The 23,132-nt window shown below is 38.7% G+C and overlaps 1 protein-coding gene across 8 annotated transcripts in view; it reads right to left on the bottom strand.

Annotated features, from left to right (window-relative positions):
- Window positions 1–5,414: 5,414 nt before the first annotated feature.
- Window positions 5,415–23,132, bottom strand: part of LOC106880030 (uncharacterized protein KIAA0930 homolog) — a 47,143-nt gene continuing 29,425 nt past the window's right edge. For 2 of the 8 annotated variants that reach the window (XM_089341185.1, XM_089341186.1), the window contains exons 9-11: window positions 21,694–21,780; window positions 11,183–11,332; window positions 5,415–5,668 (exon numbers count right to left, since the gene is read on the bottom strand). In XM_089341185.1, the coding sequence (XP_089197311.1) occupies window positions 5,628–5,668; window positions 11,183–11,332; window positions 21,694–21,780 (278 nt within the window). In that variant the 3' untranslated portion in view covers window positions 5,415–5,627. Of the gene's footprint in view, window positions 5,669–9,918; window positions 10,140–11,182; window positions 11,333–21,693; window positions 21,781–23,132 lie in introns of those variants that run through there. The other 6 variants (XM_089341182.1, XM_089341183.1, XM_089341187.1 and 3 more) reach the window with 4 other exon arrangements.

Genomic DNA, 23,132 nt, shown 5'->3' with positions numbered 1-23,132 from the left:
AATACTTTGAACATCTTGGGTTGGACCTGTATTTGCATCCCTTAAGCAAATTTCATTCGTTTCTATACTGTGTTAAATAAATAAATAAATAAGAAAACGAATTTGTAAGAAAGCCACTATGAAGTCACTCAGCATTCTAAAGATCTTCCTCAAATTACACACATATACACACACAGAACCTATTGTCTTACAAAGGAAATAAACCTGGTGGACCATGTCGGTCGGTCAGAGGAAACCTGCAGTCTGCAAGACTTTCTGAACAGCATGTGGTGTAATAAAAAATTGTCTGTTGGTGAGGCATGCTTCATAGAGTCTACTTCTTGAAAAAAATTGCCCATGCCTCATGCAGATCCTGAATGTAATATTTCTGAATAAAAGAAAAAGATGGGATGGTCATGGCTGGACAATCTTTGATCAAAAATCTGTTCAATCAGAGCTGACCCAGGCAAAAAAAAAACAAAACACAAAAACAACAATGAACTCAAACAAATACTAAAAAAAAAGAAAAACGAAAAAAAAAAATTTGGTGGACGGTTGTGTAGTAATTAATTAATTAATTCTGTCTATTGTGGATCAAACTGGGGTTTGATTGCCTGTTAGGAAGCTAGGAATTATCTGTAACAGGTGCCCCTGAATAGCCATAGCCATTTGGGTGGTGAAAGATAAAAAATAAAAATAAAATTAAAAAAACGCCTCCCCTCCCAGTTAATGATTAGAAATCTCAATTCTGAAAATTTGTCTCAGTCACACATACTCTCATATATACATACATACATACATATATATATACACACACATACATATACATACATATATAAACATACATACATAGACACACCAATAAACCATTGTCTAAAGACAGCACACATCATCTGGAGATACACCGGTCAGTAAAAAAAAAAAAAAAGCTTTGTCCTTGCCTCCCCCACCACTGGACAGTGTGGTGCTAGTATGTGTGTGTGTGTGAGAGAGAGAGTGGGGGGGGGGGGGTTCAGTCAAAGACACAAGAGTTAATGGTTCTTCAATTAGAGTGCGTAGATGGTGCATATATGTGCATGTATGTAATGTATTAATGTATGGGTGCATAGGTGTGGCTGTGTGGTAAGTGGCTTACTTCTGAACCACATGGTTCCGGGTTCAGTCCCACTGCATGGTATCTTGGGCAAGTGTCTTCTACTATAACTTCAGGCCAACCAAAGCCTCATGAGTGAATTTGGTAGACGGAAACTGAAAGAAGCCAATCATATATCATCATCATCATCATCATCGTTTAACGTCCGCTTTCCATGCTAGCATGGGTTGGACGATTTGACTGAGGACTGGTGAAACCGGATGGCAACACCAGGCTCCAATCTAAATTTGGCAGAGTTTCTACAGCTGGATGCCCTTCCTAACGCCAACCACTCAGAGAGTGTAGTATATATATATGTGTGTGTGTAATGGTTTCAAATTTTGGCACAAGGCCAGTAGTCTCAGGGGAAGAGGGAAGTTGATTACATTGACCCCTACTGCATAACTGGTACTTATTTTATCGACCCTGAAAGGATGAAAGGCAAAGTTGACCTCAGCAGAATTTGAACTCAGAATGTAAAAAACAATGAAATGTTAAGCATTCTGTCTAAAGTGTGCTAAAGATTCTTCCAGTTGTTTTAATTATTTCGGTAAAAGACAAAAATAAAGAAAGAAAGAAAAAAAAAAAAAGAAAAGAAAAAAGAAAACGAAAATAAAAATAAAAATAAATTTAATTAATGTTTCATTTATAATTGGAAATCATTTAAGGAAATTGTAGAAACAAGTTTAAAAAAAAACAAAAAACAGAAACAAATATTAACAAATATTCCTCAGAACATATTGAGTACCCCCCCCCCCCCCCCAATCCACCCATAAGAGAGCTGTCCAGAAGAATAATTTGGATGTAGTAACATTCATCCATTATTCACAGAGATATTATTTAATGACCTGAACAAAATGAAATAGCTTTAGCTAGGAATGCTGGAGGCGCAATGGCCCAGTGGTTACGGCAGCGGACTCGCGGTCAGAGGATCACGGTTTCGATTCCCAGACCGGGCGTTGTGTGTGTTTATTGAGCAAAGACATGAGGCTCCGGCAGGGGGTGGTGGCAACCCCTATTGTACTCTTTTGCCCCAACTTTCTCTCTTTTTTCCTGTTTCTTGAGTAACGCTGCGATGGACTGGTGTCCCGTCCAGCTGGGAGAAACACATACGCCATAGAAACCAGGCCCATGAGCCTGGCTAGGCTTGAAAAGAGTGCATAATAAAAAAAAATAGCTGGGAATGGAAACCTACCTTGGTTTGCCAAAAACTTAACTGAAATTTTATAGCAACTGCCTTGTAATAATAATAATAATCCTTTCTACTATAGGCACAAGGCCTGAAATTTCGGGGAAGGGCACTAGTCAATTACATCGACCCCAGTGTATCACTGGTACTTATTTTATTGGATGAGAGGCGAAGTTGACCTCAGCGGAATTTGAACTCAGAATGTGAAGACAGACTAAGCTTTTTGCCCGGCATGCTAACGATTTTGCCAGCTTGTCACCTAAATGATAAGAGAATTAAATTGCATGGCGCCACAAGAATGAGAAGAAATCACTGGAAAATATAATGGAAGTCAGGATATGTAATGGCAATGGAAAAATCTGCTGGAGTAGGGAATATTAAAAATATATTTGGCTAAAACACATGTCTAACATCAAAATATTGCCAAGGGTTTCAATAAAATAAGGTACCTCTTCTGAATGCCAAAGTCGCTGACACACAGGTGAAGAATTCTCTTACCAAAAGCCACAAAAATGTCTAAATCCCCACTGCCTCCAAAAAGCACCAACCAATGACATGGCTTCTTTTAAATATTCTGCAAGACAGTGAAATTGGCTGAGAAAATAGATCAACATGTTGATAGAAATAATCTGCTTGAAGAATAGAAGGGTTACAGAAGCAGAGTTGGGGGTGGGGCCTTGTACTGCTTGAAGACCAGCTCCAGAGAAAAAAAAAAGCAAAAGACAAAGTAATGTATTCATGGTTCTTTGAGTGTGGGGGTATGATTATTAATTATCAGCAAAGATTCATGTACAGTTCCACAGAAAATTGCAAAAACCAATATTATAACAAATCACAATGGAAGTCTTTTGCAATCTCATGTAATTCCTAAAAGAACATAAATACTCCAAGAAGACTTTTCTTCTGTCAGGCTCTCAATTCCATTAATTATGGCCCGAAACTGTACAGGACCATAATTGACTGGCAGGGGCCAACATCAACCGTTATCTCAATAGCAATGGCATCAAGTTACATGCATGCTCAAATGTGGGACAAAGTTTGAAAAAAACCATTTATGAACTGTAAGACTTTGTAGCTGTTTTTGCTTGGAGGGGGGGGGGCATGTTTAAATGTGCCACAATCACATTCAAGAGGGGTAGGTTGATGAGGGGTGGGGGCAGATTGACCAAATCAGTAAACACTAACAAGATTAGATGAAATACATATACGTGTGTGTATATACATATGCTTGTATAAATATGTGTAAGCATGCTTGTACATGTATATATGTATGTGTGTGTGTGTGTGTGTGTGTGTGTGTGTGTATATGTATTTCTGGAGAATAATGAAAGTGAAAACAATTGATCATACTATCTGGAAATAAACCGCAAAGAATATATATACATTGGAATGGATCATCATCACTTTATGTCTGCTTTCCCATGCTGGCATGGGTTGGATAGGATGTCACAGTTTGAGTCAGTTTTTATTTTTTTTCCTATTTCAAAGTCACTGCTGTCCTCAACAAATCATCATTTTTCTATTCTATTTCTTGCATGGTTTCTATGTTTTGATGCCTATCCTAACACTGACCGTTTTATTATTTTTACCATGGCATCAGTGATAGAGATGCTGTCATCAAATTCTTGATAATGGCAGGACTAAGGGGTCAAGTAGACTCAACTTGAAACATAAAACAGAAATAATGCTCTGGCAGTAAATCCTGCTTTAATCCCTTCATGATCTAAGTAATAGAAAGGGAAGAAAAAGAACCTCACCCTAAAAAAAAAAAAAAAAAAAAAAAAAAAAAAAATGCTGGAATGTTCAAGAGGTCTGAGAACTAGAACCAAAAATCAAGAGTTAAAGTTTAGACTACACTGTCCGAAAGTTAATGCCATCATTGTATGTAAATTCAGAGAAAGAGGCTGACTAGAACTTGTGAAGACTGGAAAATAATACAATTGAACTGAATAGAAAACTGCAGGGAAAAAAAGGAAACAGATACAAGTTAAACATTCTATCCCGTTACACACACACACGTTGCACTCAATATACAACGATATAGAAAAGCATTTAGAAATAATATTGAATTCTTAAAAAACACACACACACACACATATGTCTGTGTGTGTGTGTATAACAGAAAGGACAGATGTAGCCAAAGAGGATAATTAAAGATAGAATTCTAAGAGAACAATCAAGATAATGAAAAACAGCATCTCCTCCATGGACAACCCCCTCCCACTCCAAATATATACATGCATATGCACACACATTCTACGTGCACATATGCTCACATGTGTGTATATATATATATATATATATATATATATATATACATGTACACATATGCATGCATATATATATATATACATGCACATATATGTATAGATGCATGTCCATATGCACATATATAAACATTCATACGTGAAGTATATATTCATACACACAGGGAAAGATGAAATACATCTGTGTACAAGTTTAATCATAATACATACACACACGTGCATATATATATATATATATATATATATATATATATGCATATGTGTGTGTGTGTGTGTGTGTATATATATATATATATATATATATATATATACATGAGGAATTCAAATGATTAACAAATTTGTTTGTTATTGGAACTAAGAGAACAATGGTACTTAACATGTTGCAGTAGATGATGATGATGTCTTCGACACGGACACACACACACTGGAGTCCCCCCCCCCAGCTATTATTTACAGATGTACTTTCACACACACACACACACACACATTCATTGGACCGCATCCCCCCACCCTACAGCAGAAAACAAGTGTGAAAAATAGAAGCAAAAACAAAATCAACATCCAACATTGGCAGTGTGTGTGTGTGTGTGTGTGTCTGGGCGGGGGGTAGGGGGAATGACAGTAACAAAAACAACAACAAAGACAGTAGCAGCAGCAGCAACAACAGTATAAACAAGAACAACAACAACAAAAAAATGGTTGTGTTGCAAGAACTGTCAAAGAAATTCTTCAAATTGACTCATAAAAGTCTTTAGAAGAAGCAGAATGTATTATTGTTTGTTTATTCTTTCTTTCTCATGAGTTTATGTGGGTGGGGAGTGGGGGAGGGAAGGGGGAATCTGATATGATGTGGTGGTGGTCATGGTGGCGGGGATGGGGGTGGGGTATCATGTGGAACGTTTTTTTTTATTTTCTTATTTTTCTTCTTTACAGTTTTATGTTTTTTTTTTTCCGGTTTTGTTTTATGATTTTCTGTTGTTTTTTTTTTCTTCTTCCACTTTTTTATTTTTCCCCCCCCCAAATTCTTGAAATTGTCAATTGTTAGCACCAGAATTTAGCATCAAAACGTCAGAACTGGCAGTTGTTTAGCATCAAGGACATCTGCAAAGAAAACGAAAATAAAACAACAAAAGAAGAAAAAAAAAAAACCAATCAGTTTGGACAGGATTAGAAATAGAAAGGAAATAGATTAAAATTAATAAGCAATGTATTTATATATACAGATATATCTAAAGATGGTTCTAGCTGACCCAGCATGATCCTGTTCAAAGAAAACCTGTCATCGTCATCGTCGTCGTTTAACGTCCACTTTCCATGCTAGCATGGGTTGGACGATTTGACTGAGGACTGGTGAACCAGATGGCTACACCAGGCTCCAATCTGATCTGGCAGTTTCTACAGCTGGATGTCCTTCCTAACGCCAACCACTCAGAGAGTGTAGTGGGTGCTTTTACATGCCACCAGCACGAAGGCCAGTCAGGCAGTACTGGCAATGGCCACGCTCAAAATGATGTATTTTATGTGCCACCTGCACAGGAGCCAGTTTGGCGGCACTGGCAACGATCTAGCTCGAATGTGTTTACACGTGCGGAATGTCTTTGGTTTTTAATTCATTGCCTAGACTCCTATGTGTCCCAGCTTTCTCCCCTACAAGGGTGACACAGTTGTACCTTCAACCCAACAACTTGCAAACCACTCCCTGATACTTAAAAGGAGTCCAAACCCTAATCTACACAAACTTACTCTGATACCAACCAAATAACAGAGTGAGGCACACAGTCAAAGACCTTCTCCAGGTCAATGAGTAATATGTTCTAAGGCAAGGAGTCTTCTTGCACTTCTGTTCAGCTTTCATTCAAAAGTGAACAAACCCCAAAGAATTTCAATCTAAAAATTTGTGGACAAAAAATGTGAATTCGAGGTCAACCTAGGTTCTACAAGTTACTGGTACCATGTATGTAACCCAGTATAATCTGCCTCATGCTTCATAATGAAACCAAATCCATCTCTATCCAGTTCTGTCCTGATCCCTTAATCCTTGATACTAATCTGTCTGAGACCACCCTTGGTCCTCATACAAGCTTCTTGCTTTAATCCTTTTACTGCAGAAATCAGATATACCCACTCAAAATTTCATTACCCTTAATTGTGGAAAATAATTTTATATCTCAATCTATCTTTTGTTGAGGAATATCTTGTTTAAAACTATTTTCTGTTGAGATATGTCAAGTTTACCAATTCTATTTTTTGGGAGATATTTACCATCTCTACTGGAATAACCATGAAATTTAATTTCACAGTGAAAGGGTTAAAAATGATGATGATGATCGTCATCATTTAATGTCCATTTTCCAAGCTGGCATGGGTTGGATGGTTTGACAGGAGCTGACCAGTCAGAGAACTATCTACACTCCGGTCGTCTGTTTTGGTATGGTTTCTACGGCTAGATGCCCTTCCTAATGGAAACCACTTTACAGAGTGTTCTGGGTGCTTATTATGTGCTACTGGCATGGGTGTATTTACATAGCACTGACACAAACACATTTTATGTGGCACCGACACGAGGGCATTTGATGTGGCACTGGCACGAATACATTTGATGTATCATTGGTGTGTCACCCACAAGATAAATACTTCTCAGCTGGGAGAGCGAGTGGGGAACCTGGCCATAAAGGACATGTCTGTACGTATGGATGACAGCGTTCTGTATCTAACCCTACTTTTTTTTCTTTTTCTAAGATGTGTGAAATAATGAAATCATCAAGGGATCAAAACATCCTTCATGAGGTCAGTTTACTTGATTCTGTAGAGCAAATAGTACCCAACCAGCTGGACAGGTTGTTGGTTCATTGTAGGATTATTTATCTTTGCCAGCTGTGGGATTGAAACCATGATCTCATGATCAGGAGTGCAACACCCTTACCACTAATCCACACGGGGAGTCATGGCTGCTATTTCTAGCATTTTATGTACTTGCTCAGTGAACTCCCTGATTTGGCTGTTTTAGTTGTTATTTTACTCTGTGCATTTCAACCATGACCAACCTGTCCTATTCCTGCACCACAGAGTGCCATATATTGGTAACTAGATCATCTAATGTGTTTGCTTGTAGACAGTTGGGGGAGATGGGACAGCTTTTTGTAAAATCAATAAAATCTGAAAGCTTATTAAAACAATATAAAGTTAAAAAATGGAAAAAAAAAAAAAGAAAAAAAAGAAGGAAGGTTTAAAGTGAAATTTGGAAAAAATTGAAAATTTTAGTTTGTTTGTGCATGAAATTATTCTTGAAAACTATACTGTATACATATATATGTACATATATACACATATGTATATATACAAATACACCTATGTATACATATACACACATATAGACATAAATATACATATATACATATATATATACACACACACATATAAATATATATATATATACACACATACACATACATACACAAATATACTCATATACATACATATATATACACATGTACATATATATATATATATATATATATATACCTACATACACACACCTATTCACACACACACACACACACACACACACGAAGCATTTGTTCTACCCCTATTATGTATATATAATTTTCACAAGGAAAAGAGTGACTTTGAAGGTTCAACACAATTGCCTTCCTTAGACAGTTTTATGAAAGTAACTGGGTTGAAACTTCGAAGTTACTATCAAGCTTTTCCTTATGAAAATAAAATGTGATACTTAATTTGAAATTGTACTGAGTGGTCATTTAAATAGATGTTCATTTTTATACATGACTACACATACAAACAAACAATATATATATATATATACACATGTGTATATATATATACACACACATACATCATCATCATCATCGTTTAACGTCCGCTTTCCATGCTAGCATGGGTTGGACGATTTGACTGAGGACTGGTGAAACCGGATGGCAACACCAGGCTCCAATCTAATTTGGCAGAGTTTCTACAGCTGGATGCCCTTCCTAACGCCAACCACTCAGAGAGTGTAGTGGGTGCTTTTACGTGCCACCCGCACGAAAACGGCCACGCTCGAAATGGTGTCTTTTATGTGCCACCCGCACAAGAGCCAGTCCAGGGGCACTGGCAACGATCTCACTCGAAAACCCTACAAGGCCAGTCAGGCGGTACTGGCAACGGTCACGCTCAGGATGGTACATCTTATGTGCCACCCACACAAGAGCCAGTCCAGGGGCACTGGCAACGATCTCACTTGGCTTGCCGGGTCTTCTCACGCACAGCACATTTCCAAAGGTCTCGGTCAGTAGTCATCGCCTCGGTGAGGCCCAATGTACGAAGGTCTTGCCTCACCACCTCAGCCCAGGTCTTCCTGGGCCTACCTCTTCCACGGGTTCCCTCAACTGTTAGGGAGTGGCACTTTTTCACGCAGCTATCCTCATTCATTCTCAGCTATCCTCAATATATATATATATATATATAGAAAAAATAATAATCAGGTACTCTTACAGATTTTTATTCATATGTCACATGTTTTATAAATTAGCACTTTCACCTAGTCTTGTAGGTTTATCAAATTTTGATTTCACCTTGAGAGGATGTTTCTGATAACCCTACAAGACTAGGTGAAAGCGCTAATTTATAAAACATGTGACATGAATAAAAATCTGTAAATGTACAACCATCCAGACATCTGAGTACCTGATTATTATTTTTTCTAATATATAATTCCTGTACATCGCCTCCAAACCTTCCAATATATATATATATATATATATATAAGGTTAAAAAGGGTATTGGATTCAACCAAACCCAAAGATACAGGTAATACTGAGTAAGTGCTGTATACCGGCTAGTTTTGCCCCAGTCGTTGTATAAACATGAGTGGGGAATATAACATAGGTCGTGTATTAGCGTGTGTATGTATAAAGAGAACAATGGCAAAGTTAGAAATATATTTTAGTAAGACTTTATCCGTAAAATATATTTCTAACTTTGCAATTGTTCTCTTTATCCTTTTCTCTCTTTATATATATATATATATATATGAGTGTATATATGCATATATCCAATAATAGGAGGACAGAACTACTTGCAGTGTAGTGGTGTGTATGTGCATGGAAGATGATTTGTAATTGCAGTTACTTCCCTTGAAAGCATGCCTCGACATGAATTATTTTAATATAGACATACATACACAAAAAATATATAAATACATACATACATGCGCACATACACACAAATGGAGAGAGAGAGAGAGACAGATATATATAGAGAGTGACAGGGGGTGCATAACTGTGCAGTTTGGTGAAGTGAATAATAGTCACACACACTAAAAAAAGCACTGTAGCTGCACAACAACTTACATTTATTAAAACAATTGTTTTGTTCACTTTTTTTTTTTTTTTACATTTTATTTTTTGATATCTTTTTTATTTTTTGATGTTGCTTTTTGTGGTTTTTGTTTTAAATAGTTTTTTTTTTTTTTTTTTCCCTAAATCTGAGAACTGGTTGTGGTCGTTTGCAGTGGCTGTTTGCGATCTTTGCTGCGTCCAAAATTTAGGAGCTGCACCGAAAACCTTATCATCTGCAAAACAGTAACATTTCGAAAATGTTCTACATTCAAAGAAGCAGCAAAAACTAAATAATGTTTTATCAGGAATTATATATTTTTTTTTTGTTGGCTTTTCTAGAAAGAAAAAGGTTCAATTTACAGAAAGACGGAAGAACAGTGAGGCTGTTGAATGGGGGTTAGGGAAAGATTTGGTGTGATGAGGATGCTGATGACAGGGGTTAGAGCTAAGAAGGAGAGGCACCAGAGCTTGGTAACTAGATATGAAAAGCTTGTGTTAAAAAGGGGCTGGTGGGGTAAAGTGCCCTGTCTTCGCCTCTCCAGCTTGAAGCCTGTGGAAGACCTTGTGTCCACCTACACATTGGTTGGGAGTTATGAGCAAGTGCTGTTGGGCCCCATCTGTGTTACAGGAGCATGCCCATCTCCCAGCCCTTTTGGCCTGCATGGTTACTCCAAGGATGCTCTTTGCAGAGGGTCCAAGGCAGTTAGGGATGTTCACTGTGAAAAAAGAAGGCTCCATAATTTTGGAAAAAAAAAAAGAACTAGATAGTGTGGAGCAGGGTTGAGGGCCACAAATGTACATAGGAAAAGCTCTACAGAGGGGAAGGGGAAATGTTGGCAAGGTACGTGGCTTTAATGAAGAAAAAAAGGGCTGTAACATACTTAGAAAAGGAAAGCAACATGGTGAATAAAGGGCTAAAAAGAAAGCAACATAGTGAATGAATAAAGGGCTACAAAGTGTTGGAAAATGGGAAATGTTGAAAAAAGGGAATCAGAGCATTGAAGAAATGGGCTCTAAGCACAGAAAAATGGGGCCACCCAGTATTGAAAAAGGATATATGGTATTGAAAAAGAGGGTTACATGGTGGCAAAAAAATGTTATGCAGAGGTGAAAAGAAGGGTTTGTGGTTGTGAAAGAAGTTCAACTAAAACAGGGCTACTAAGTGTAACAGAGAAAAGGGGCCACATGGATATTTTAAAGAGAATGTGAAGGAATGTTGTGCCTTAAATCTGGGGAAACAGGGTTAAGTGGATGGGTTAAACTCAGCTCTACTTACCAGCTATGATTCGATACCATGGCAATGTAACATAGGTGAGGTAGGCGTGGAGAGCAACACTGGTGGCACGTCGTCGTTCTTTGAACCAATGCCATGGTTGACCAAAAGAACTCCCCCAGAATCCATTATATTGTTCTGTTTCAGCTAATTCTGTTAAGAAGATTAAAAGAGAGGTAAACAATTAACAAAATGGATCAAATCTGAGATTAACACATCTAATGGCAAGTATTAACTAAATTAGATCATCTATTTGTTGGTGTCCTTATAACCTTTCCCTCTCTCTCTCTCTCCCCCTCTTCTCACTCTCAAGGGGGTGGGGGAACTGTGGCTATGTGGTTAAGCAGTTTGCTTTGAAACTAAAAGGTTTCTGGTTCAATTCCACTTTCGCCATTTTCTTCTAAATTTTGTAACCTGCTGAAATTTTGAAATACCGATTTTTGCCAATTTTTTGGAATATAAACCAGCATGAAATTTTTGATGAGAGGTTTTAATTTAGATACCGTTAAACCAGGGAATTTGTATCGTAGAACCAAAGACAATTTCAGGCAGGTTGGCATCAGAAGGGTTAAGAACGAAAAACATCAGAAAATATGCAACATCTAAAATAAAAAAGATAAAAACTTGAGCGTAATCAGGTATTTAAGGAAGCATGGCCACAGCCTTTGTATGTGTGTGTGTGTGCATGTATGTATATACATATATATATACATACACACATGCATGCGTATATATTTGACATCATAAGAATTTACAAACTTTTGAGAGAATGTGAAATATTTTTTTTTTGGAACAGTGGATCTTGAAGCACATCAAGATATAAATAACAGCATGTAAATATTGGATTGCAAAACCATTTTGGACAGAAAAAAAATGAACAATGGTTACCTTTCAACTTTTTTTATATCCAAAAGGTATTTTCATCCCAATATTTGCACACTCTTACGTGCTTCGCGATCCAATATATATATATATATATATATATATATATATATATATATATAAAGAATAATAATAAATGGAGCAAAACGCATATAATCAATAAGTTCCTTTAATTCCTACAGATGTTTCAAAAATTATGTGCACTCTACTCCAAAGAAGTGAGAGATGCTGGAATATGCACATAAATTCATCGTCAGGGAACCAACTTAAAAAAGCAAGACTTGTACTAAATGCTCATATGTTTTGAAACATATGTAGGAATTAAAGGAACTTATTGATTATATGCGTTTTGCTCCATTTATTATTATTCTTTATATCTACTCAAAATACATCACTTTAACATGGAATTTCTACCCATTAACCGGGTATAATATCCCAGTTTTGGTGTGATTTTTGCTACCCTGGTAACTATTAACATATGTGCATTATCGAAGTTTTTCAACCAAGATAATATTAATATATACATAAATTAAAATATATATATATATATTTTTTTATGATAGTTAAGATAAAAATAGAAAGAAGCAAGTCAGACGGTTGCTTGGTTTAAGGTTGAATGATGCAAAGCTTCTAGCAAGGAAGGCCATGCATGCAGATTGCACCTAAGTATGGCATCTCCCACTCACTATTTACCATCAACAAAAGCCAACAACTGTGCAAAAAAATCTACAAGAATATTATTGCAGTTTGGTAGAGTCATTTGGTGTGCCATTCAAATCATGAAAAACGGGACTGTGTTGTTGTGTCTGTGGCCATGCTGGGGCACCACTTTAAAGGGTTTAGTTTGAACACATCACCTCCCCCACCCAAGTTTTGTAATTATTCTGTACTGCAAGGTATTTTATTTTTAATGCTCTACTGATCCTGCTAGCTGTTGCTGTTATAATAATAATAATAATATAGGACTACTATAATAATAATAATAATAATAATAATAATAATAATAATAATAATGATAATAATGATAATAATGATGATGCTTTCTACTAAAGGCACAAGGCCTGAAATTTTGGGGGAGGAGTAAGTCGATTACATCAACCCCAATATTTCACCCGGTACTTAATTTATTGACCCCAAACGGATGACAGGCAGTCAACCATGGTGGAATTTGAACTCACAAAGTAGTGACGGCCAAAATACTACCAAGCATTTCGCCCAGTGTGCTAACGATTCTGCCAACTCGCTGCTATAATAATAATAATAATAATAATAATAATAATAATAATAATAACAATAAAACCAGCACAGGCGTGGCTGTATGGTATGTATTTCAGTCATTTGACTGTGGCCATGCTGGAGCACCACCTTTTTAGTCTAACAAATCGACCGCAAAACTTATTCTTTGTAAGCCTAGTGCTTATTCTATCAGTCCCTTTGCCAAACCGCTAAGTTACGGGGACGTAAACACACCAGCATCGGTTGTCAAGCGATGGTGGTGGGGGACAAACACACACACACATAAACATATATATATATATATATATATATATATGACAAGCTTCTTTCAGTTTCCGTCTACCAAATCCACTCACAAGGCTTTGGTCGGCTCGAGGCTAGAGAAGAAGACACTTGCTCAAAGTGCCACGCAGTGGGACTGAACCCGGAACCATGTGGTTGGTAAGCAAGCTACTTACCACACAGCCACTATACACGTGTGAGTGTCTGTCCCCCAACACTGCTTGACAACCAGTGTTGGTGTGTCCCAGTAAACTTAGCAGTTCAGCAAAATAGACTGATATAATAAGCTTCCTTTGACTAAAAATTCGAAGCAGTGCTCCAGCATGGCTGGAGCACGTAAAAGATAACAGATAATAATTCTACAAGATGCAAGACCTGAAATTTGGAGGTGGGGGTGTGGAGTCCTACTCAGTTACATCACCCCCCCCCGTCCAGCGCTTCAGTGGTACTTATTTTATTGCCCCCACCCCACCCCAATGATGAAAGGCAAAGTTGACCTGGGGAGCCTTTGAACTTAGAATGCAAAGAACTGGAAGAAATGTCAGACAACATTTTGTTGTGTGTGTGAGTGTGAGAGTGAGCGTGAGAGAGGTTGAGCGTGAGGGAGGGTGTGGGAGTGAGTGTGAGGGAGAGTGGGTGAGTGAGCGTGAAGGAGAGAGTGTGAGCGTGAGGAAGAGTGTAAGCGTGAGGGAGGGAGAGTGTGAGGGCAGGAGTGTGTGAGCGTGAGAGAGGGAGAGTGTGAGCGTGAGGGAGAGTGGGAGCGTGAGGGAGAGAGTGGGAGCGTGAGGGAGGGAGTGGGAGTGTGAGTGAGGGAGTGGGAGGGAGGGAGTGGGAGCGTGAGGGAGGGAGAGTGGGAGTGTGAGGAAGAGAGTGTGAGCGTGAGGGAGGGAGAGAGTGGGAGCGTGAGGGAGGGAGGGTGGGAGCGTGGGAGGGAGGGTGGGAGGGTGAAGGAGAGAGTGAGAGCATGAGGGAGAGTGGGAGCATGAGGGAGGGAGTGGGAGTGAGGGAGTGGGAGCGTGAGGGAGGGAGTGGGAGCATGAGGGAGACATAGCAAGCATGAGGGAGAGAGTGGGAGCGTGAGAGAGAGAGGGGAGAGCGAGAGAGAGAGAGGGGAGAGCGAGAGAGAGAGAGCACGAGAGTGATAGTGAGAGAGCGCCTGAGTGTGAGAGAGAGTGTGAGAGAATATGTGAAATAGTGTGCATGCATGTGTGTATATATATATATGTGTGCATGTATATCTCAGTATGTTTATATGCATATGAGTGTGTGTGTATATAACAGACTGAGTGCTTAAGAAATGGCCGAAAACTCTGCCAAAATACAAATATGTGGCCAAAACATAAAAGCAGAAACAGAACCGGAACAGGATTACCCTCACCCACAACTCGTGCAAAACTAGAATGTGTGTATATTTAGAAGAAGGAGAGAAAATAATAAAGTTTGGAGAATGCTGAGCTGAGACTTAACGATAGCTAATTATCTAGATAAATTTTCATCTACCTCACCAATCAATTCCTTTCATTATATATCAATGTCATCGTTTTTATGTCCACTTTTTCATGCTGGTATGGGTCGGGTGAGTGTTTTTGAGGTAGTGTTTTTTTACCTTTTTGTTGCAGTCAGACGGCGTTCCTGTCGCCAAACCTCACCGCATTCCAAGAAAGCTATTATTTTCCCCTTAGCTAGATTCGATTTCCAAGTAAGACTGGAAGCGCTTGCATGACAACAATGCTCATTTACATTCATCACATGATGACAAAGGTACACACAAACACACACAGGTATGTGTATATATATATATATTTTTTTTTATATATAATGTTGACCACTAACGTGGACATTCAATGTGCTAGAAATAGATCACATCTTGTATCTATTTTTAGCACATTGAATGTCCACGTTAGTGGTCAACGTTATATATAAAAATGTACTTTAATCCCCTGAGATTGCAGATACTGTTTCTGAATCTCTTTGATTCTTTAAATGTGCTAGCTTCCTGGTAATTAATCGATATTAATTAATATGATATTTTACCCTATTTTTTAATATATATATATATATATATAGGTAAATGATAGGATTGCTTCAATTTTTCAGGGGTAGTCTGAAGTATCCAAGCAACCAGGGGATGTTTAAATCCGGAGGCACTCCTGGGAATTACTTGTGTGGATACCGTCTTTGTTAGAGGGTATCCAGAGGCAGGTAATTTATTGTTTAAACCACAGTTTATAATTATAGTTATGTGGAGAAAATATATATATATATATATATATATATATATATATATGCATACGCACATACAAAGCTTCTTTTAGTTTCTGTTCCATTAAATCCACTCACAAGGCTTTGCTCAGCCTGGGGCTATAATAGAAAACTTGTTCAAGGTGCCATGCAGTGGGATTGAACACAAGACCATATGGTTAGGATGGAAGCTTTGCAACCACATATCCACACCTACAACTGCATTTTATATATATATAAAGGTAAATTTTTCTCAAAGGAATATTTGGAAACAGCAATTATATAGAGTAAAGATATTTGCCAACATAATGTGGCAGTCCGGGTTAGGACGAATGTTACTGTTATTTAGCCCCAGGAAACATTGTCTCCAGTTAGCTACCGACGCACTATCTTCAAGACTGCCATGATTTGGTTTCCACAAAGATCTAAGGGAGATAATTCTTCAATTTTGAAAAGCAAAATTATTTTTCTTCTAAAATTACGAGGACAGCTTTCTCTCTCTCACACACTAACTCAATAAATGACAATGTTTTGCGTTTGTAGGTATTTCTCAGTAAGGGATGGTGGGTTGACCCTGCTTATTACAGATGATGTAGAGTGGAGGATATAAACAGGAACTGCCTTTTTACGTAAACATTACGAGATTATGTAAGAATTTCAAACGTGAACCAAACCTGCAATGGCAGGCTTGGCATGTCAAGAGGTTACTGCCGATGGCATTCTGCTGGACACGACTTGATTTTGAAGAATGGGGGAACCTCACTCTTAGCCATTATTGTTACCAGGTCTACTCTGACCCAGAATAGTAGCCCCTGTAAGGGTCCTAGCTATGGGGTGATTAGCATAACAGGGCTTGCTTACCTATGTGGTGAAGACTTTCTTTTATTCTTTTATTCTTTTACTTGTTTCAGTCATTTGACTGCGGCCATGCTGGAGCACCGCCTTTTTAGTCGAATCAAATCGACCCCAGGACTTATTCTTTGTAAGCCTAGTACTTATTCTATCGGTCTCTTTTTGCTGAACCGCTATGTTACGGGGACCTAAACACACCAGCATCGGTTGTCAAGCGATGTTGGGGGGACAAACACAGATACACAAACATATACACACATATATATATATACATATATACGACGGGCTTCTTTCAGTTTCCATCTACCAAATCCACTCACAAGGCTTTGGTCGGCCCGAGGCTATAGTAGAAGACACTTGCCCAAGGTGCCACGCAGTGGGACTGAACCCGGAACCATGTGGTCGGTAAGCAAGCTACTTACCACACAGCCACTCCTGCGCCTATATAGACTGTGGAAGAAAGCTTCATGGTTCAACAGAGGGGAAGATGGCTGCAGCAAGGCATTGTGGAGTGAAGAGAGCAAGATGGAGCAAGTCAGGCATCTTGGTCATCCACTGCATCCATCTCCATCCCCAGCCATCTTGACTTGGTCTTGCCAATGGATTGGAAATGGTCACAGGTGAAAGAGAAAGGTCGACGGTGCACAACTTTTCTTCACTTTAAATAAAGTCACCACACAAGTCATCAGTCATCATTCAGGATGACTAGATTGCAGCGGCTGTTACCTTGAGCCATGTCAACTCATAAGAGCTGGTTTCGTGGTTTCCAAGGCGTATATATTCTGCACCTGGATAGGAAACCAGTCCATTGCAAAATTACTCATCTTTGCCAGTTGAGTGGACTGGAGCAACATGAAATAAAGTTGTTTTGCTCAAGAATTGAAACCACAATCTTACAATCATGAGTCCTATACCCTAACCACTAAGCTTCGGGCCTCCATGAATCTTGAAATTATCTCCCCTTCTCATGTGGAGATTATATTAATTGCCACTTGGTGATTCTGATGAATCCTCTAGAGGCAGAGATAATTATCTATCAATCATCAACATTTAATGACCATTTTCCATGCTGGCATGGTTTGGATGGGTTGACTGGAGCTGGAAAGTCAGAGAGCTGCACCACCCTCCACTGTCAGTTTTGACAAAATTTTTACAGCTGGATGTCTTTCCTAACACCAATCATATTACAAAGTGGACTGGGTGTTTTTTTTTTTTTAGTAAATTAGATGGGCCAAAAAGAAGTAATAAATAAAATGAATAGGGGTACACATCATGTTAAACAGATGTTAATTCATGCCTGAAAAATATAAAAAAAAAAAACAACCAAAATAAAACGAAAAAACAAAAGAGGGGTGGGTGGAATAAAACCCACCCCTTTCGAATGAATTATAGGAAGTTGGTGGGATGAGAGATTTTTTTCTTTTCTCTCTCTCTCTTTTTCTTTTTTTTTTTTTTTTTTTTTTTAGAAATGCCAGTTTGACTACAGTGAAATAATACTGCCTTTTCATCATGCAGAACTGAAACGAAAGTCGTTAACTTCCTCTCTCGATCAACAGGAAACAGTTTGGAATGTTGTCACGAGATGTGTTTGAGATACAAACACTTAAGGAGAGGGAAGAGGAGGAGGAGAAAAGGGGGATGTGTGTGTAGGGATGCATTTGTGCTTGTGTGTGTAGTGAGTTCATGTGTACAACTGTGTGTGTATGTGTTAAGAATATTTGTATAAGAGGTTGATTAAAAGTGTTACGAAGTGACATATTTATGTTTATACACCTCAGCGGTTCCCAACCATTTTTTTTTCAATCTATGAACCCCTTTGATTACTATTTTATTCTTGTGGATGCCCATAGCCATTCCATGTTTAAAAACTAGTTTTTCTTTCAAAATTTGTGTAGGTTGAACCATGTAAAGCATCAGAGAAAGAAACCAAACTGTTTCTTAAAATAAACACATCTAAAGCAGAAGTTTTTCATGAACCCTGAAAATACTACCATGGATGCTCAATTTACTATTTTGCTACAAGGACTCGCCCCCAAATATTATATGGATCCTCATGGACCAAACAGACATCAGTTGCAAATGACTCATATACATTCTCATTGTTTAATGTCAACGTTTCCATTTTTGTATGGGTCAGATGAAATTAAGACAAGTTTTCTACAGCTAGATGCTCTTCCTATCACCGACCCTTACCTGTTTCCAAGTGAGGTAATATTTCCTCACGACCAGACACGTTTTCATAGCAGATTGGAAACAAAGGACACCGCTTGCACAACACACACACGAAGTGCTTCCATATGCCAAACTTTATGCACCAGTCTCTGGTTAACTTGAGGCTATAGTAGAAGACACTTGCCCCCAAGGTGCCTTGCAGTGGGATCGAACCCAAAGCTGCAAACTTGCAAAGCAAGTTTCTTAACATAAACATCCCTACGTCTCTCTTTCTTTCTCTCTCTCCTCTATTTATGTGCATGTGAGTCTAGGTGTATGTGGGTTGTGCACATGTGCATGTGTGTGTACGCGTGCATGCATATGTGGGTGTATGTATGTGTGCATGCATGTGTGGGTGTATGTATGTGTGCATGCATGTGTGGGTTCATGTATGTGTGCATGCATGTGCATCGAAGAGAGTGTGTCATGATATCTGTTGTGTTCCCTAATGCGCCGAGTTCAAATCGTACCAAAGACAGTTATGCCAGTTTCGCCTTTCATCCTTTTGAGCTCCATAAAGAAAGCGGCAACTCAGTGCTAGTGCTGTCCTCTCTCCCTCCTTTTGGGGAGAGCCAAGAAGGTCTGTGCCACTCCACAGCTATAAGGGCACTTGAAATCATTCACAAAGCTACCTTGATATTGAGCAAGGGCCATAATTTCTCTTCCTTACACACACACACACACGCATGTAAATAAGGGGACATGAAGTTTGCTTGCCAACCACATGGTTTTGGACTAAGCTGTGTTGTGTGGTTCCTTGGGCACACCGTGTGGGTGTGTGTGTGGGTGTGTGGGTGTTTATAATGAGTATATAGGGATAAATTATCCAGCGAGGTACCATACGAATACTCGGTTATAATCCGGGATCTGGCTAACCGCATTGAGTCGTAAGAAGTGTCTAGAATTACTTAGGGTGAACAATCCCATTGTAATTCACCCGATGGGTAATTCCTGGGATCGCTTCACTGGATTATGAATATTTACAGGAGTGTAAATCCATAGATTTACATGCGTATGTATGTGTGTGTGTGTGTGTGTATATATATATATGTGGGTATGATATAAAATTGTATGTGGTGGTGAAGCTTCAGTTTGGGAGTTTTGGATATCTGGGGTGCATGGAGTCACCCCTGAGGTACTATTGCTCCTAAAGCTGTAGTACCTGTCAGGATCCTGTCTACAGTCTAAATAGATTTCCCAGGGGAGAGAGGAGGCTCACATTATTTTCAACAAAGCCATAAGGAAGGCAGCTCTTTTAGGAGGAAAATGTTCTGACGTAAAACCTGCAGACAAAATAGTTACCAGTTGTCTTGCAATGCTTGTCACTGGAACTTTCTACGGTGACTGAGAGAGAGGCAAAAGTATTGTTCAAGCTTTTGTCACTTAAATTCAGTGACATACAGGTGGCATCTGACTTGATCCATTCTGTATTTTATAGTCTTATGGCTAAAATGCGAGGATGAAAAAAAATCAGAGCGAGCAAGGGAGCATTTGTGTGTGAGAGAGCACATGCATGCTTTTATTCTTTTATATGTTTCAGCCCTAAGGCTGTGGCCATGCTGGGGCACTGCCATGCATGCGTACATCTATTGCTGAAGTACATCAACATAGGATCCAAACACCAGCAAGGTGCTCCTGGGGAGAAAGAAAAATATCCCCTGAGGTGTTTGTTCTGTCCGAGTTGTACAATGCAAATTCCCTTGTTATTCTCCCTGTTGTAAATGCAGTGAATCAGATTTGCTCAGCCCATCAGAAAGGTGTAACTGATGATGTAATTGCTTCAGAAAATGTGATAATAATAAATGAAAACTGAACACACAAAGTGGTGGGGGGAGAGGACTATGAATATATGACAAGATAGATGTGTAATGGTACCCAGAATGTACAAACGGCTAGCAAGGCAGTTATAAATACATGCCTAGAATATTCTAACAAGATGGCACTAGACAAAAGCAGAATGGCTAGCAGGGCAGTGAAACTACAAAGCTCAATTGTGATCTGTCTGGCTGTTATTCTACTCAAGCAGGAGGCCTAAAGGGTTTTGTTCTACGAATTTCTCGTCACAGCAGGAAATGCTTCAATGTGAATTGAGCATGTACGGGAGTTGTAGGAAGAGGAGCAAGTTGTAGATCTAAAAGAAGGAAGACTTTATCTTCAGATGTTCTTTTCTTTTCTCTTTTCATTTTTTGAGACAATAGATTGTGACTTGAGAGAATTTGTCAGTTATTTCTAGAAAAACAAGCAACTGCAGAGGGGTTCAATTATTGATTCATGCTTAAAGTGTGTGTGTGTGTGTATGTGTGTGTGTTTTTAATTTCTTTTTAAATTTAAAACAATGAATGTTATAAGAAATAATACAAGTTAGTTGTTTATACATTTCTCCTAGCATTACAATATTTCGGGGAAAGGACACCTTTTCACAACACCATTTCTCCTAGGATTTCCTGAAGAAGGGATTCTAACCCAGAAATATTGAAATACAAAGTATAAATTGTCACTTAGTAATATTTCTTACAACTTGCATTGCAACAAAAAAAAAAAAATTAAAACCTGTGTGTGTGTGCATGCATATGTCTATGTGTATGAGAATATGCAAATGTGAGTGTATGTGGTGTGTCCTTTCTACCAATAGTGAGGAGGAGGAGGAGGAGGAAAGAAAGAGATAGATAGAGAGACAGGAGGTGGTGGGGAGGGATAGGAAGAGCAGAGGGATTTTGCAGAGGGCCGGCAGTAAGCTGGCCGGGGGTAGCAGGCCAGGGTGGAAAGGAAGGTAACGATAAAGCTGCACGGTGCTGCAAACGGTCACCTACCACGCTGTGGACGGACACAACACATCAACATGTGGTGTTTTAGTTTTAACGACCGCACAGTACGCTTACGTCCACCTAGAGAAGAAACTGGAGAGAAACGGTGATACCAACGTCAGAGAATCGGCCAGCTAATGGCTAGCAGGTAGTGGGGGGTGGGTGGCAGTGGTCAAACAACAAATCGACACAAGAAATTATAGGTTTTTTTGTCTTTTTGTTTTTTTAAAGGGAGAATTAAACATGTAGCGTTAAAGAATTATATCATTCATTTGTTGAGTTTTGCAATGGCAATTTGACATCTATATTTAGCTTATTAGGAGTCCACTTTAGTGGCCATTCCTCTTAATTTTGAATGTAATATAATTTTTAATCTTCGGAATTTTTAAATATGCTAAGCCATCGGTTTTAATTGATTAATATCAATTTCTACCCTTATTATTTAATGATATATATATATATATATATATATATATATATATATATATATATATACATATGTGTGTGTGTGTGTGTGTGTGTGTGTGTGTGTGTGTGTGTGTGTGTGTGTGTGTGTATTCGTGTGTGTGTGTGTGTGTGTGTCCCTCCCACCAATGCTTGACAAACTGGTGTTGGTATGCTTATGTCAACCATAACTTAGCGGTTCAGCAAAAGAGAGACCGATAGAATAAGTACTAGGCTTACAAAAAATAAGTCCTGGCGTCAGTTTGTTTGACTAAAGGCGGTGCTCCAGCATGGCCACAGTCAAATGACTGAAACAAGTAAAAGAATATATATATATATATATATATATATATATATATATACATACATATACACACACACACACACAGTTATCATCATTACCATTCAATGACCATTTTCTTTCCATGCTGGCATGGATTGGATGGTAGGAAAGGAACCGTTAAAACCAGAAAACGGTGCCAAGTTTTATTGTTTGCTTTGGCATGGTTTCTAAGGCTGGATGCCTTTCCTAATGCCAACCACTTTATAATGTGTACAGGCTGCCAACACCAGTGGGGGCCACCAAGGAACTTGCAAGACAATGACTCCCTCAACTGAGAGGAGGAGGAATATTGAAGGAGGTGGCTTTGTGGGTTTGGTTTCTGGACCAGGAGGTGTGTTGCGTGCTTGAGCAAAACACTTTATCTTATGTTTCTCTTCAATCATCTTGACACCTGATGTGTGGCACACTTGTGCACCTGTACAGGTAATGTTATCTTAACTTTGCGTATGCCTCTGAGCAAGTATCACCATGACAACTTTCTCTGTCATGGTCAATATGACAATCACATGCTACACACCTTCCTTCCAAGCACTGCTGTTTACAGCAGAAGTGAACCAGAATGTTAAAACTTAGTGGACATGCACAGCAGAGTTCAAGGTCAATCTTTGCCAAGTGGCTTCAGTTTGCATGCTTGAGCTTTGTTACTATGGCAACAGTC

This window comes from Octopus bimaculoides, chromosome 24, assembly GCF_046866305.1.
Source record: "Octopus bimaculoides isolate indiv1 chromosome 24, ASM4686630v1, whole genome shotgun sequence".
NCBI classification, from domain to species: domain Eukaryota; kingdom Metazoa; phylum Mollusca; class Cephalopoda; order Octopoda; family Octopodidae; genus Octopus; species Octopus bimaculoides.
This window is presented reverse-complemented; position numbering and strand designations above follow the sequence as displayed.